Below are 18,511 nucleotides of genomic sequence, written 5' to 3'. Positions count from 1 at the left end.
ATTGATTGCACAAATATAGAAATAATCCCAGAATCTCAGTTAACAAAGATAGAAGCTGAAATTTTCAGTCACTGTAACGGGGTAACATTCATATTATACGGTAAATGACATAAATACTCCAATTATTATGGAAAAAACATATCCTTTAATTCATCCATGGGCAATGACTGAGAGATTTACTCATTTCTTAGAACATGTAACAAGTTATTTTTACAGTTACGTAAAAAGATCCGCGATAAAAAGACAACTCACATTGTGAATATAATTGCCTTTTAAGAACAAAATATATGTTTTATTCCTATTTTCCAAATGTAGTGTATCCCTATATCACAAAACATTTGGCTCCCATAGTACCAGGTGCTTAAGCACTATCAACGTCCATAGAAAAAATTAAAAATGTATATAAAAATTATTAAAAGTAGATATACCAAATATCAAAAATTTGTAAACATAAAACATCTCTGTTTGTAAAAAGGTTTTAAGACATTGAGAATGCAGGTTATTATTTCAAACTACTTTTACAAGCAAAATATAAAAGCAATATAAATATAAATATAATAAATGTGAGGTATATATAATTTGATATCTTCAGCAATATCTGGGGAATGTGGTTCCAAGTGAACAATACGTACAAAAATAAAACTTATTCAGAAATACAGTATTACAATTGTTTTCACAATAATAGTGCAGAAAGTGAATGAATATTGCACCAAAAGGATTAAGTGGTTTACTTAAGGAACTCAAGTCTCTTGTGTAGCTTAATCTTCTGTTAAAAAAAAAGGTTTCAGCTACAGCTGGTTATGCAATTCATCTGGCCAGACAAGAGGTTACATCAATTTTCAGGCTTTCCATCTGCCATTCGAAACCTCAAATTTGCAGGGGAACATATTGATTTCATAAAGGCTGAAAACGTGTCACATGTCTTTGATGGTAACATTCGTAGCCAATAAGAGAGAAATGGAATACATGCCGTGTGGTATTTTGCACTGATCTCCTGGGAAGCAGCAAATCTTAAAACTGTCCATTTTTTATAGCTGAGTGGTCATAATATTCAATCTGTTCACACAGACTCTGCTGAGGAAAATTTCTGAATAAGCCAGGTTTATTGGACCATTGACATGATAGTGTGATTTAAAAACAGGTAAAACGTCTTGTACCACTGACTGTTTGCTTCGACCTGCGGTGCCCTTTCCCAGAAAGGAGTAGGTTGAGTGCCTTATTTTCCTCTGAATTGTTGTTTGGGAAAACTCAACTTTATCTACCTAAAATAGAGAGAAGATATATTAATTTATATATTTAAAAGAACATTTGTTTTTGACAAGTTTAGATTCAATATCTCGTGAAGACTTTCTCAATTCTATAGTCCAAGTACTGCAGTTTTTATCTGAATTGATGAAATCTGGAACATATTATCCTAATAGCAATAAGCCTTCTAGTTGGATTTAAAATATCTAATCAGGTAGCTAGATTTTTTTAACTTTTAACTGTTGCACTCTGCCTCTTGTAATAAGACTGTCATTTCCTTTTTAGTAGTTTCTTCATTGAAACGGAAGCATTAACATCTATTTATAACCTTGCCATTTTGGCAATATCTCCTTTGAGGTTATATTGTTCATCCCTTTGTGGATCCATATAATTCTTAACTCTTGTTTTGTTTATTTTGCTATTTTAATTTTTAGAATTATTTTAATATCATATCTCTTTTCTGCCTCACTAATTATCCTTTGATCTCTTTCCAAAGGATTTTTATATTCCATTTTGTCACCTCTTAATTGCCATGGTAATGGAATAGAAGTACACATCTTCATAATGAAATTGTCCACTGGCATCTGTGCAGAGACACAGCTGTCAAATGTACAGCTCTACTACTGCAGTTTATACACACATTGCCTGCCGGTCTCTGGAATGTCAGCTCCTTCTCTTGATCTGATCATGCTGCTCTCCTCTCCTCTCCTCTGCTATCTTGATGTTGAATCATGTGTCCAGGAAAGTGGTCATCCCATGTCCAAAGTCAATTTGTTAGAGTGCTAGGAGAAGGAAAAGAACCCCACAAAAGGATTCTAGGAAGTGGAAAGCACTATGGAAAACTGAAGTTCAGGTGTTAGTGGTTAAATAAATAGAGGACCAGATTCCATGGAACACCATAATTACCAAAAGAGATTTATATACTAATCAGCCCACCAACTCCTAAATTACTTTTTTCAAAGTGCAAAACAGGGCAAATAAATGAAACTTGTAGCATGTTACAGTCTGTAATTTAATATTAAATGCACTTAAAATGTTAGTATAGTAAATTGATTTCAAGAAAGCCTCAGGGGAAACATTATTTAAAAATGTAAGTTTAGTTACCTCATGAAAATGACATGCACACTTTCCCTGAAGAAATTCTTTATAGCGTCCCATAGTGATGCTAAAGGTATCAATAACATCATAACCGTAGTCCTTTGCTTGAGAAAGTATTTCTGTATTTTCTTTCCACAAATTTTGTACTTCATTCTATAATAACAAAATTTACATTTGATGTCTTGCATCTCTTGCATATTAACAAAGTGCATTCTACTATATGATATAAAATTGAGTTTAAACCTATCTTTTATTGACCATTATTGATTCTTTCCAGTATTTGTTCTTAGAATGTGGGTGATACTTGTATGGCTATTTTTATTTTGTCTCTCTCATTGTCCTAAGTTGGTGGACCTTCTTGCTAAAAGGTAGGAGTCCTTGGATAGGCATCTCAGTGCGAACTAGATTAATGTGCTGCTAGAAAAGCATAGCAGGTCAGGCAGCATCCGAGGAGCAGGAAAATCGACGATTCGGCCAAAAGCCCTTCATTAGGAATGTAGGCAGGGAGCCTCCGGGGTGGAGAGATAAATGGGAGGAGGGGGTGGGGCTGGGAAGAAGGTAGCCCAAAGTACAATGGGTGGATGGAGGTGGGGATGAAGGTGATAGGTCAGAGAGGAGGGTGGAGCGGATAGGTGGGAAGGAAGATTGGTGGGTAGAACAGGTCATGAAGATGGTGTTGAGCGGGAAGGTTGGAACTGAAGTAAGGTATGGGAGGGGAAATGAAATCTCAGTACAAACTACTGACCCACAGAAAGTGATTCAAGACATGCATTTTGAATCAGTAGTACAAATACATTGTAGGTCACTTAGATTTATAATTTGCTTTCCTGTAATGAAATAAATCAATTCTCTGATCAGCAACTGAATGTATTTCTTAATTCATGAAGCATTTTCCAAAAGTCCTTTCATAGGAGAACAAAAGTTCTGAACTCAACATATGTCATGAAACTCTATATCAAGAATAAAAGAATGACTAGAGTAAGATTAGGGCCAATCAAGCATAGTAGTGGGAAGTTGTGCGTGGAGTCAGAGGAGATAGGAGAAGCGCTAAACGAATACTTTTCATCAGTATTCACATAGAAAAAGACAATGTGGTCGGGGAGAATACTGAGATACAGGTTACTAGACTAGATGAGATTGAGGTCCATAAGGAGGAGGCGCTAGCAATTCTGGCAAGTGTAAAAATAGATAAGTCCCTGGGCCAGATGGGATTTATCCTAGGATTCTCTGGGAAGCCAGGAAGGACATTACCAAGCCGTTGGCTTTGATCTTTATGTTGTAATTGTCTACAGGAATAGTGCCAGAAGACTGGAGGATAGCAAATGTTGTTCCCTTGTTCAAGAAGGGAAGTAGAAACAACCCTGGAAATTATAGACCTGTGGGCCTTACTCGGTTGTAGGTAAAGTGTTGAAAAGGGTTATAAGAGATAGGATTTATAATCATCAAGAGAGGAATAAGTTGACTAGGGATAGTCAACACAGTTTTGTGAAGGGTAGGCTGTGCCTCACAAACCTTATTGAGTTCTTTGAGAAGGTGACCAAACAGGTGCTTGACGGTAAAGTGGTTGATGTAGTGTATATGGATTTCAGTAAGGCATTTGATAAGGTTCCCACGGTAGGCGACTGCACAAAATACGGAGGCATGGGATTGAGGGTGATTTAGCGGTTTGGATCAGAAATTGGCCAGCTGAAAGAAGACAGCAGATGGTGGTTGATGGTAAATATTCATCCTGGAGTTCAGTTACTAGTGGGGTACCGCAAGGATCTGTTTTAGGTCCACTGTTGTTTGTCATTTATATAAGTGACCTGGATGAGGCCAAAAAAAGGATGAGTTTGTAAATTTGTAGATGACACTAAGGTCAGTAGAGTTGTGGATACTGACGAAGAATGTTGTAGGTTACGGAGGGACACAGATAAGCCGCAGAGCTGGGCTGAGAGGTGGCATATGGACAATGCGGACAAGTGTGAGATGATTCACTTTGGAAAGAGTAACAGAGATACAGAGTTCTGTGCTAATGGTAAGATTCTTGGCAGTGTAAATGAGCAGCGAGATCTTACTAATCAAACCTGGGTGGCAACTTTCAAGGATTTATGTACCTGGGCACCAAGATCTTGCTGCTCATTTACACTACCAAGAATCTTACCATTAGCACAGGTACATAAATCCTTGAAAGTTGCCACCCAGGTTGATAGGGTTGTGTTAGCTTTTATTGGTAGAGGGATTGAGTTTCTGAACCATGAGATCATGTTGCAGCTGTATAAAACTCTGGTGGGGTCACATTTGGAGTATTCCATATAGTTCTGGTCACCGCATTACAGGAAAGATGTGGAAGCTTTGGAAAGGGTTCAGAGGACATCTACTAGAATGTTGCCTGGTATGGAGGGAAGGTCTTGCTAGGAAAGTTTGAGGGACTTGAGGCTGTTTTCGTTAAGAGAGAAGAAGGTTGAGAGGCAACTTAATTGAGACATATAAGGTAATCAGAGGGTTAGATAGGTTTGACAGTGAGAGCCTTTTTCCTCGAATAGTGATGGCTAGCACAAGGGGACATATCTTTAAATTGAGGGGTGATAGATATAGGTCAGCTGTCAGAGGAAGTTTCTATACTCAGAGAATAAGTAGGAGCATGGAATGTACTGCTTGCAACACTAGTAGACTCTCTAACATTAAGGGTATTTAAATAGTCATTGGATAGGCATATGGACGAGAATGGAATAGTGTAGGTTAGATGGGCTTCAGATTGGTTTCACAGGAGTGCGCAATACTGAGAGCCTAAGGGCCTGTACTGCGCTGTAATGTTCTAGTACAGTGATCGACATCATCTCTACCTACCATTGTGGGGAGTACCCTAATAATGTCAAAATTTAAGGACCAATATATGGACACCAGTGATCTCCCCAAAAATGCTTGGGATGCCCTTGTAGAAGGGCTCGAACCCTTTGAATATATGAATGATTGGCTGAATGCTTGAATTAGTACCCACAGTGCCAAATGTATATTGAGTGCTCCATTGAGCTTGTCTGGGTCTAATCAACTGTGATCATTAAAAGATACATAAAACTCAGTTTCATTTGTGTTAACAAGGAGTAAAGAAGCGAGAGTTCTAGAGCAGATTCACTGGAACTTAAACATTAATGCTGTTTTCTCTCCACAGGTGCTGCCAAACTTGCTGAGTTTTTCCAGCAATTCTCTTTTTGTTTCTGATTTCCAGCATCTGCAGTTCTTTATTTTTTTTAAAGTAAGAGCGTTCCTTTTGGCTCGGTGACTGTAGCCCACTGCCAATCTGTGGTTGCTCTCCCATCCCTATTTATCCTTCTGCCCAGGACTTAACTGCAGTTCAATACTAAGCTAGAACATAATTCTCCACAGCCACGATTGTTGAACTGTATTAGAATGCCTGTTTCAAATTCCCAGCAATATAGTGAGCCTCGAGCATATATCTTCAGCTGTGAGTTCTAAGTACGCCATCAACTTATTGCATTTTTCTGTGCTCATATTTAATGGCGTACCCCTGTGCACATCAGATTATTGGGGAAAAAATTATGGCCTGAATGCTATTGGAATTTCTGTTTGATCTGTAAAAGGGCAGTAAGGTACTGGAAGATTTTCTTTCTTCCATTAAAACTGGCCACAGGGATACCTCTAGAATATTGTATTTTCTTGCATTGAATTTAATGGAAATAACAACATGGAAACAGTCTAGTCCGGCTATTTGATGTCAGTGATTATTTTCCATAAAAGTTAGTTAACTTTCATAACTTGGTTAATTTGCGAGGACTGTGGATATGTATGATGCTGAAAGAAGTACTATTTTAGGTTCTGGCACTTGTACTTCAATGTAAGATACTTACATATTGTAATCATGTTAAAGGCCTTAAGGTAAACTGAGAGTCTTGCTATGTGAAAAGGCAATGCAGCTAATTAGAGTTGAATTTCAATCCATTAGTGCTTCCGTTTACCACACCTGCTGCTATATCCCCATTGCAACCTTGAGACTTTCAAAGGTTTGTATCACAATGTCGTTAAATATTTAATCTTCTGAAATGATACCCTCGGATTGATTCTGTCAACCTTAAGCTTCATAGAAAGAGTATCCAGTAACTTATAAAATAACCAGGTGGCATACACAAAATATGCAGTACTTAAAATGTAGTGGCACTTAGAAACTGCACTTAAGGATTTCCTCAAAGTTGTCTCCGCTTCCTTCTCTATGGTGTTGTAATCTATCTGCTATCTTGAAGTTAGGGAGATTCTGAACTTATGATGTTTCAACTGTTCGACATGAGGAATTGTATTTTCTAATATTTGACAACTTTAGTGAAAATAATAATATGAAATTAAAATTAAACAACATGTGCTTAACATCAATGTTTAGTAGTACGATAAAATTGAAATAAAGGGCTGATATTGAAAGTCTCAACGCCTATCTGAATTTAATAAACTGATGCAATATTGGGAAGAAGGTCATGTAGTATTGATGTCATGACTGGTAATCCAGAGAACCAAGTTTATAATGTCCTGGGAACCTGCATTCAAATTTCACAGTGGTGGAAAATTATTTAATAATTATTAAATAAATAAAGAATTGAAGTTATTTATTGAAACCCATCTGGTTCATTGATGCCCTTTAAACAGGGAAATCTGCCATCCTTATCTGGGCTGGCCCAGATGTGACAACAGTCTTTTAGCAACCTTTGAAACAGCAAGTAAGGCATTCAGTTGTATCAAATGGAACAGTCTCCAAAACAATCTCAACTACCATGTCTAGCCAGAGGGGTAGGCACAAGATACTAAGATTCAACAGGTGGAGTGTGAATAAGATTTGCTAACTGATTAACAAAGTAAGCAATGCAAGTAAATAAAAAAAAACTCTGCATCACCACCCAAAAAACACAAAACAAATTCTGTCTTTAGTAGCCTATGATTCTTTTACTGTACAAAAACTTACCCCCCACTGACCATGTTCCCAAACTAAACTAATCCCACCTACCTGCATTTGACCCATATCCTTCTAAATCTTTCCTATTCAAAACTAGAGGACATATTTTTAAAATGTGAGGAGAAAGATTTAAAATGGACATGGGGGAACTTTTTCAGAGAGTGGTTAGTGTGTGGAATGATCTGCCAGAGGAAGTGGTAGATGCAGATACAGTTACAAAGTTTAAGAGACATTTGGATAAGTACATGAATAAAAAAGGTTTGTTGGGATATGGGCCAAATGTAGGCAGGACTAGTTCAGTTTGGGAATATGGTTGGCAGGGACTATATGGACTGAAGGGTCTTTTTCCATGCGTATGACTCCATGACTCTACAATAGCCTGGAGTGACTGGTCTAATTGGAATTCTGATTCTCACACAAATATTTGAATTCAGAACTGAGGTTAGCAATCCATTAGTGCTGAGGGACCCCAGACCTACTATGTTAACACAGAAGCTAAAAACATGGAATGGCATTATAGTTTTATTTTTGAAAGGTCAAGATCAAATAGGTTTAAGGCTTTCTTTGTTCAAATCTGTAAGGGAAGTAAGAAAATGCAAGTGACTGGAACTGTTAATATACCATTTGAAACTCAGCCCAAATATTTCCCAGGTTTGTGTACTAATACTACACGGCAATGTTTTACTACTTAATTATCTTAAAGATCTACAAACTGCTCTACAATAATTACCAATGAAAGTAATTGTCACCATGCTGTCAGATTCCTAAAAGTTGTGCCAGTAACTTCAAAGGTAACTTCAAACTTCAAACTTCTAATACTTCATACCTGCTCTTTTTTTCCCAGCACAGTTAGTTTTAGCTGCAAGCTTATAAAGAAAAATGAAACTGGTTCTCGAAGGCTGCTGGTATAAACAGTTATTAAGTCTTAAGAATTGAAACAAAACACATTAATGTTACCATTTTATTCAATGAAACTGTTTGGGATATTTAGCTTTATTCTACATTCACGTACAAAGATGTGTTAATCTTAATCACTAGGGTTCGGTAGGAATTATTTATATGTAAAATAACTTGATGTTTCAAACATGAGTTACAATTAGAACTAACTTCATATGTTCCATGATGTGGAGATATTGGTGTTGGACTGGGGTGCATAAAGTCAGAAATCACACGGCACCAGGTTATAGACCAACAGGTTTATTTGAAATCATGAGCTTTCAGAGCGCTGGTCCTTGGTCTCATGACACTCTGAAAGCTTGTGATTTCAAATAAACCTGTTGGACCCTAACCTAGTGTCATATGACCTCTGACTTTGTAAATTCCATTCAGTTGACAAAATTCCTAGCCACATGATAAAGTATTCCATCACTACCATTACATCAGATTATTGAGTTGGTTCACTTGAACATCAATTTTGCAAGAAATATACATTTAATTGTGAAGCAAATTAAATAACTGCTCATCTTCCTGACTTTATGATATTAATTCTGATAAGTCAAACTTTCAGATATTCACATCACTTGCTGAGTCTTATCATGGTCAAAAAAATTGTAACAAATTTTCCTTTATTTGATGTAATGTAAGCAATGGCAAGAATGTTGGGAAGATATGCAGAGAATGAAAAACAATTAGAATTTTGAGATCAAAATTAGTTTTTGAGGATTTTCCCCTCAAACCTTAAATGGCAACTTCAGAATCTTAGCAATGAGTGATGACTACCTTATTTCCCATCATTTTAAGCAACTCAGTAAAAGCCCAACTCACGTTATTAATGCATGATTTCCTAATTATCCTCCTCTTGCCAATGAAACTGGGTGGTACAAATTCTCGGCATATAAATTAGAGCAGGTACCTGCAGCTCAACAGACTGCATGCCCTGCCGTCATCCAACTGTTTCTTCACAAATATGTCCTTCCACGAACATCATATCCTTTGATCTTACAGCAGACAAGTTAGCATCAGTAAATCATCATGCCTGCTCTGAGTCCAACTCAGAACCAAGTCAGTCCTTCAGCACTTTATTTTGGAGTTTAGGGACACCTGATACTTGCATGCCAGGCCACTTTGTGCATAGGAACATAGATGTATTGCATGCACCTGCACAGAAAGCATCCAGTGGCTCTGAGCCTGCTTTTTTAGTGCTCACTCACTTTGCACTTATGTGGATGTTGCCAGCCTGTGTATACCTCACATTGCTTTCTTAGTGCAAATTCCCAGCCTTCAGCACTGACACACTGGCTGCCTTCCTCTTTATTGCTCACACTTCTTTGTTGGTACATAGGGTCAACTTTGGTCAATTACAGCTTCGGTGGCTTGCATTGCTTTTTAGTGCAGAAGGAAAGACAGACACCTTGTCATGGTAGGCAACACTGAACAATCACGGCAGTGGTCTTGTTAATGTTTGGCCAACAATGCCACATCTACATCATACCACACCTACAGCCTGTGCCAGCAGCTACAAGGCAGCACACTATATGTGAATCACAGAATTGTTATGGTGCAGGTAGGGCCATTTGACCTATCATGCCTGTACCAGTTCTATTACCTAGTGCCAATCTCGTGCACTTTTCCTCTATCACTGCACACTTCTACTGTCCAAATTATCATCCAATGCCCTCTTGAATCTGCCTCCACCACATTTCCAAGCATTGCATTCCACTCGGCCACTCTGCATTGTTGCGTATCCTGAAGTCCACCTTGGAGGATGGTCATCTGAAGATCTGTGGTCAAATGTCCCTGACCGCTGAAGTGTTCCCCGAATGGAAGGGAACATTCCTGTTTGGTGATTGTTGTACAGTGTCCATTCATCCGTCGTCATAGCATCTGCCTGGTCTAGCCAATGTACAATGACTCGGGACATCCTTGCCTGAGCGTATGAGGTCGACAACATTGGCTGAGTCACATGAGTACCTGCCACGCACATGGTGGGAGGTGTCCACATGTGTAATGGTAGCATCCGTGTTGAGACTCTGACATGTCTTGCAATGGTTGCCATGACAGGGTTGTGCAGTGTTCTGGTCGATGTTGTCCTGAAAGCTGGGCAGTTTGCTGTGAACAATGGTCTGTTTGGTGGTTGTTTAAAAGTGAGAAGTGGAGGCATACTAATGAACCAAAACCTGCAACCCATTCTAAAAGATAAAAGACTTAACAGCAATCTAGGATTGTGCAATATATCATTTCAGCTGCATGACACTGTTATCTTTTGCTATAAATTCTGCATCTTATGGTTTTGCTCCACAGATACCCTGATGAAGAAGCAGTGCTCTGAAAGCTAGTGCTTCCAAATAAACCTGGTGTTGTGTAATTTTTAACTTTGACCACCCCAGTCCAAAACCGGCTCCTCCACATCGTGGAGAGAACGTGCGAGTTTGATTATAGCAAATGGCAGAGCAGGATTGAAAGGCTGTATCAACTACTACTGCTCCCAGTTTCTTTATTTCACTATCAGAAGAATTGCTTTGGCAACCCTCCAGTGGTGATGTGCAATATAGAGTTCAAAGCCATGTGGATGGATGTTGCAAACAGATGGAGTCTCCCTGCTCCAATGGAACTGAAAAAAGGGAAAAGTATTTTGTGGTATAATCAAGCCCATATTTGACTTTTACTTTTGGGCAGGGCCTATGAGTAGTGCTTAGTAAGATGTACATGTTGGATACGTGGATAACCAAAACTGCCACCAGCAGTGATATGCTTGACTCACTAGAATGCACACACATAGGGAGGTATGTATACTGACTGTGTGTTTAGCTGTCTGGGGGTACCAATTTCTAACTTTTAGATGTTTTGTTTCCTATTGTTCTTGGTCATACAATACAGGTGGAAGATTTCTCATTGGAAAATTGCCAAATTTGAAGAAATGATCCAGGCTTTTTTGATCTGGGAACTGTGAAAGAAGAGTGTGTGTTGTTCTGTCCCCACTCTGACAATTTGCTTCTTTAGTTGATCACTTGACTTGCTTAGTAACATAGAGCCATCCACTTACTACAGTGGCTTGCATTGTTGTCTCCAAATGTCTTCCATACTTGAAAATTTGTTTCATATCTCAATGTTCTGTTTATGTAATGTTTTACTTTGATGAGGCAATAGCAGCCGATATAAATCACAACCTGAGAACTTCACAACTGCTTGCATTACATTTTCCACTTGAAGTGGAAAGCATTACAATTTGAGGAGAGTTCAAGGGAAAACACTGAGCAAAGAACCATCATGGGAGACTGGTTAGCAATTCTGGTCTCCTTCCTATCGGAAAGATGTTGTGAAACTTGAAAGGGTTCAGAAAAGATTGACAAGGATGTTGTCAGGGTTGGAGGATTTGAACTATAGAGAGAGGCTGAACAGGCTGAAGCTGTTTTCCCTGGAGTGTCGGAGGTTGAGGGGTGACCTAATAGAGGTTTACAAAATTATGAGGGGCATGGATAGGATAAACAGATAAAGTCTTTTTCCCTGGGATTTAGGGTGAGAGGTCTAGGGTGAGAGAGCAAAGATATAAAAGAGACTCAAGGGGGAACCTTTTCATGCACTGGGTAGTACATGAATGGAATGAGTTGCCAGAGGAAGTGGTGGAGACTGGTACAATTGCAACATTTAAAAGGCATTTGGATGGGTATATAAATAGGAAGGGTTTGGAGGGATATGGGCTGGGTGCTGGCAGGTGGGACTAGATTGGGTTGGGATATCTGGTCAGCATGGATAGGTTGGACCGAAGGGTCTGTTTCCATGCTGTATATCTCTCTAACTCTATGACTCTAAATGAATAGGAATAAATGGAAATTGCAGAGTTTAATTAGAAACAAATGGTTCCTCCAATGAAGGCTTTGCATGGAGCTAAAGAACATCTTTCTGCCAATTTGAAGAGAAATAATGGCCCAGATCAGGTGGATCTAAGAGGCACATGGTCATGATAGAGTGATGCCTGGCTGGTTATTCCCCAACACCCCCTGCTCTTACCCTTACATCTACGTGGGTTCCACTTACCATCCTTCTTTCTTCTCTCTTAACTTCCAGAGACGGAAGTTCATCAGTTCATTTTTAATGGTGAAGCAAATTCCATGGAGGTGGTTTTTCTTCTTCTTATCTTGCCAGAAGATGGTGGGACTACCACCTCATTCATTGAGCATGCCTTGCTCTGCCCACTAGATCTCACTTAAGGTAGCAATGCAAAAGTGAAAATGTCTGAGACCATGGACAGTGAAACTAGTGCACCACTTTGCTCTGTTGCTGAGGGGTTTTCCGTGAGGATCCTGATGTCAGTATGTGAAGTCCTTTAATGTAGGGTTGACAAAGCACACCAGCTACTACATGGGCTTGGTGGAGTGAGGCCTTGGTCCAATGGTAAAATGTCCAAAACAACTGGAAACCAGGATTCACTGTATGAGCCTTGAACATACAAATGCACATACTTGTACTGACATCAACACCTTTTCCAACCTTTATAGATGGTGAAATCCATCCCACTCCAAAACAGGTCCATGTAACATGGACCAGCAAGAGCCACAGATGTGTCCAAAGTGGCATATATATGTGCTTGTCCCATGTATTTAAAATGCTTTTATAATGGAATTCTTCACATTTCTGTTCCTGCTTCCTGTTTTCCCCTTGGAAGGAAAAGATTAGCCGAAACAAAACTTGCAAGTTCAACAGAGAAGATTCAAGAAAGGGATCAATTGATCTCTACATATGCCAAAGGTATAGACCAGCCATGATCTAGCTGAATAGCAACGTGGACTTGATGGGTGTAATGACTTCTACCTGCTCTTATTTTCTACATTTCATCTTGAGTCAAGTCAAGTTCTGCTTACTTCCAATTTTCCATCCTCATGGAACCATGCTGTTAGCCAGACCCCCTGCTGACATTTGTCATGCACAAGAAATCCATTAAAGTAGGAGGAAAGGCTGGGCTTGCCAAATTACCTTCCTCACCTGTCAGGGCAGACTCACCCAAGCCATAGGTGACACAATCCGATTTTGCTACTTCTGTAAAATGTAATCTAATGCATTAAACGGGCTGTTTGACGCACAATACCTCCCTCTGTATTTAGTTATTCAACCAAAAAGAACCTATAAATATCCATCTTCTAATAAGCCAGATGCATAATTGCAAGTTGTAGAACAATGCCATAGAAATGCCATTAATGTCTTTAAAACAAAGTAAAAGTATATTTTTTAAGTCAAGCAATGGAATGCATTTTGTGTTAATGGAAAATGTTGCGGAAAGAACTTATAGCTTGCTTATAATAAGCTGGGAAATATAATTTTCTTTGTGGCCTAAGTTAAATTACTTAATGACTAATGCAAAGATGCCTTTTGTAACTGAAACACTTAAAACTACAAATGTATGAGCTATATAACAATGAAACACAAAAAGGGTGACAGCTAAACTTAATAATTTACCATTGCATTTGATCAGCCAGTGTATCATCTATTACATTATACTGCTTACTTGTTGATAACTTAAAATGAATACTTTAAGGCATTCTGCATTCTTGAATAAAAAATAATGGCTTTAGTCTGTGAAGTATGGAAAAATGGACATCACAGAGGTATCATTAAAAGCATCATTGCAATGCTATATTAACCTATTGTACTTGATTTAGAAGCCTCTTTTTTCTGTATAAACAAAATTCAAGTGAAACAACCAGATTCCACCCTCCAAAACTGCTAATTGTTATAGGCACCAGTCATTTGAAAAGTATAAGTTCATTTTGGAATGTATGAACGTACTGTTTTCCGCGCTGAGATCAAGTCTAAAGGAACAACAGATTTCCTTATGAGCTGGCATGCCATTCTCACGTAATATGGCAATGAAATGGACAAAATGGAGACTTTCCATTGACACAAATAGAGTTGAAAGGTCAGGTGACATTTTCTTTTCTGCTAATACACATGGAACCATAAGCCCCTGCAAGTCAGTCTTCTAATTTGGACAATGTTTGACAAAACCTTTCTATGGTTCATGGTTTCCCTCTCCAATTTGTTAAAACAAAATCTCATGTTACAATTTACAGACTCTTTGATTCCAAAGCTAAAAATCCAGGGAATGGGTGTGAAAAGGTCTATATTAGCATGATGGTACGTGAATAAACAATACTTGGACTCCATGTTTTGACAGTAGCTTAGCCATCAGAAACCATTTGTGAGGATGATGGAAAGGGATGCTCTGAAATACAGTGGAGTTGAGAATTATTAAATCATCATAATGTCATTGAATGGTGGAACAGATTAATGGGCTGATTGGCCTATATATCCTATGTATATGGATGGAAACCAGGTTTCTGATGAGGAAATTCAATTAGGCATATTTTTTTCAGAGCAGATACAGGAGAAACACCAAATCAGTGAAGGAATAAGATTGCCTAAATACCAATAAGCTGAGATTTAACTTGATTTGTGGGCATATTTTAGGAGTTAGTAGTTAATCATAAGGACCATATAACTGCAAGAACAAGACAAACGTAACGGTAGAATAAAGTAAAGGTGAAGATGGTCAGATTGGGCTGAAGAGTCTGTTTCCATGCTGCATGACTCTATGACACTATTTAGCCAACAGCTTTTGCTTTGCTGTGCAACAGTTGCTAGAAAGCATCACTAGAATACACTCGGTTTGACTCAGCATTCAGGTGTACATTCAACTTGCTAATTTATTATTCTATAGTTTAGGGTCCTGGCAGCACTCATTTTATTATTAGGATTATTCACTTAAATTGTCAACAGTACAAGATGTATATTTTCTGGTCATGGAAAACAATAAACTCAATAATGTTATCTCCTGATTTCTATGTGCTTTATTCTAGCAGGCACCAGTAAGGGAGGCATTTTGACTGCTGGAATGCTTATTTTGTCAGGGGGAGGTAGCATTGATACAAAAATATCAGAAATGAGTTGAGAGACTAAATAAACCGCACAAAAGTAAAGTCATGCTTTAAAGTTCTTTAGTTTAATTACAATTCTCTGTATCTTTGATGAAAGTCAGATTTTTTTATATGTTGTGCATTGCATCTTAAAATTCATGATCAGTTTGTTATTTGAGAGGAATATTATGAAGTGGAACTTTAAAAGTTGGTTTGAAGCTCTGTTACATCTTAAGAGGCTGTCAAAATTTCAAAGTCATGCAAATGCCATAGATATAAATGATTCTGGAGACCTCTGAATGATTAATAATTTAGGCCTAGTGAAAACTATGTAAGGTTAAGATGACCTTCAGAACAGTTCCAATGACAAATTCAACCTGTTCAATGAGCGAACTTTTTGTTGACCTTATCCTAACTGTACATATTTCAACATTTCTGGTTAATAGGTTAGTGAAGAATAACTTTTCTTGTCAGAGCTGGATGACTGCTTGTGTTAAATTCCATAAAGCAAACTAGTTTATCTAGTTATAGGGATAAAAACTTCAACAAAGAGGCTCACAGGCATTCAGCTTTATAACGTTGAATCATCATGAAATGGGGACTCAGTAGTGGAATAATTACATGTAATAATTATTAGTGAGGTTGAATTTTGATAAAACCATTCCTATACCTTTTTAAAAAAGTTCAAAAGCCTCTGGAATATTGAGATTTTCAATAATCATGTTTTAATTAAGACAAGCTTCTATTTTTTAAAGATTTGTACAAAAATATTGACTTTATTTGTTCAAAATTGGCATTAATTAGCAGTAGTTTGCTTACCAAAGACAGGGATCGGATTCCATCCACTGGCAGGTGAAATCCCATTCCTATAGATTTTATGATTACAAGAATATTTAACAGCTTCTCTCTGCAAAAATATAAATTATGACAATGAGACCAAGATTTGAGGTGAAATTAAGCAATTTATATTTGACTACTTCAATGACTTAAAATTAGTTGACATTTCAGTTGACTTATTCTTCACATAAACAGAAGTGGGATACTGCAGGAGCTGGAGATTAGAGTCAAGATTAGAGTGGTGCTGGAAAAGCACAGCAGGTCAGGTAGCATCCGAGGAGCAGGAAAATCGACGTTTCGATCTTCACTCAGCATGCCTTTATATTTTGGTTGTTTCTCTGTTGCGGGGGAACAATATTGTTCCAACGCGTGTCGTTCTACATTTATCAATCTGCCTCTCACCATTTTGATTTGGGTCAGAGTGTGGAAATTTGCTGGGTGCAGCCAAAGTAAAGCATCTTCCTGGTTACAGAATCTAAATAAGATCCAATTTAACCTTTTACTTACAAATGCATGGAATGTGCAAAGGACAAGGGGACACATTCCAAATAGTAAGAGGTAAATTGGGACATAAAGAGGAAATGCATTTTCACACAATGAGAGATCACCATTTAGTTGAGCATCCAGATAGAGCTAATGCCAGGGATTAAGGTTCTTCTCGAAGTGAACATCAATTAGTAGGGACCAGATGGTTCTCCTCATCCATAAATTATCATCTAAATTTATGCAGCATAAACAAATGCAAAATAATCAGTTTTGAATAAAGATGTCCCTGGTAGAAACAATGATTTATTTATTTATTTATCACATGTGATGTCACGAAAGATCTCAAATCACAGGATTTGGAGATGCCAGTGTTGGACTGGGGTGTACAATCACCTGATGAAGGAACAGTGCTCTGAAAGCTAGTGCTTCCAAATAAACCTGTTGGATGGCAACCTGGTGTTGTGTGATTTTTAACTCAAATCACAGGAGCATTGTAAAACAAGGTATGACACTGAGCCACATCAAGTGTTACTAATTAGGATGACCAAAGGTTTGTTGAAAGAAATATGCCTTATGAAGTGTCTGAGTTGAGGAACATGAGGTGGAACGGATAGCTAGGAAATACTTGTAAAATATAAGACAAGTACAACACCAACAATAAAGATGGACTTTTATTTTTGGAAGTCCAAATGTGGATACTTGCTTGTGAGCTTGAGACAGTTTAGTGCCCACAAAACTCAAAATACAGAATAAATCATGCAGCTTAAATCTAAATAGTAACTTAAATATGAAGAAACCTCACAAACTCCTGATTTATCATAAATAAGAGGTATGCCTATTGCAGTATCTTTTGTCCTAAACTCCCACAAATGCTGCAGCTTATTTCAAATGCCATGAATTTGAATGGGGTTTTTCTATTATTATTTTGATTTATTTTTCCTCTGGCAGAAAGCATAATATTTGTTATTGGAGATGAAAGTGACCAAGCAGCATACTAGCTGAAAGGAATTGTTCTACATCAGATGTAATTAATATAAATTCTTCTGAAATGACAATATCTATGGTCATGAACATCCATCAAATTGCTTCCACTCTGCTGTCACAACTTCAATGAATTTCTGACACACCTCTGGCAAAATCCTAAGTGCCACAATTCCTTTCTTCAATTTAGTCTTGAATCAGGTAGCATTCTCACTGATTTTCTGCTTTGCAATTATTTCTTGAATAATATAAATAGCAATTTGTGCCTCTCACAAAATTATCTTATTCATGATTATTCCTACAATTACTTCACTATACATGCACCAGTATTAATCTAAATGCTAATCTGCAAGGTACAGGAAGACTGAAATTAAATTCAGTTCTTGGTGACATATAAGTCAGAGAGGGGTCATCATTGAAAACATAATGAATAGTGCACATCATCTGTCATTATTAGTGAAAAAATAAACAAGCACGTTGTGATGAAGCAAATAGTGCGTTATGGATTCTGACTTGTCACAAATTGCTGTTCAATTTTAATATTTTGTCATTTGTTTCACAAGAGCCAATAAAAATTATGATTTTGTTGTGAGCCTTTGTATTCACCACTTTCTGTCCACCTGAACAGTCCATTCAAAATGTCCTGCAGTACAACTTTCTTCCCAATAACCAATTGGCTGATTTTCAAATCATAAGCAAACATCATTTTCAAGATGCTCCTATATTTAAAGTATATTGATATATATACTCTTATGCAAGAGATCCAGTACTGAGCCTTGTGGAATCCCACTGGAAACTATCTTACTGCCACATAGGGGACCAGAGGGGCAGCCGAGACCCGGAAGCAGTTAGTGTAAGCTTACCTGGGTAGGTTTTTTCCCCCTTTATAAGCGCGAAGGAGAGGAACCCGAGGCACTACACGGGTAGTGCCTCCCACCCGCCCTCCTCCTCTAACCTAATAATAACACCTGTTGTGGTAAGTAGGTAAGTGCTGAATTTTGCTTGTTATATTCTTTAGACCCAGTTTTTTTTTAAATAAAAGTTAGCTTTAGAGGGATGGCAGTGAAGGCAGTACAATGTT

At 37.9% G+C, this 18,511-nt stretch overlaps 1 protein-coding gene across 1 annotated transcript in view; it reads right to left on the bottom strand.

Moving 5' to 3' along the window:
* Positions 1–265: 265 nt before the first annotated feature.
* The window catches only part of cped1 (cadherin-like and PC-esterase domain containing 1), a 207,645-nt gene continuing 189,399 nt past the window's right edge, over positions 266–18,511 (bottom strand). The window contains exons 20-22 of the mRNA XM_043709611.1: positions 15,946–16,033; positions 2,350–2,496; positions 266–1,262 (exon numbers count right to left, since the gene is read on the bottom strand). Coding sequence (XP_043565546.1) covers positions 1,029–1,262; positions 2,350–2,496; positions 15,946–16,033 — 469 coding nt within the window. The 3' untranslated portion in view covers positions 266–1,028. The remainder of the gene's footprint in view (positions 1,263–2,349; positions 2,497–15,945; positions 16,034–18,511) is intronic.

This window comes from Chiloscyllium plagiosum, chromosome 19 (genome assembly GCF_004010195.1).
Source record: "Chiloscyllium plagiosum isolate BGI_BamShark_2017 chromosome 19, ASM401019v2, whole genome shotgun sequence".
In the NCBI taxonomy this organism is placed as follows: domain Eukaryota; kingdom Metazoa; phylum Chordata; class Chondrichthyes; order Orectolobiformes; family Hemiscylliidae; genus Chiloscyllium; species Chiloscyllium plagiosum.
The sequence above is the reverse complement of the archived record's forward strand: the minus strand, read 5'-3'. Positions and strand labels throughout refer to the sequence as shown.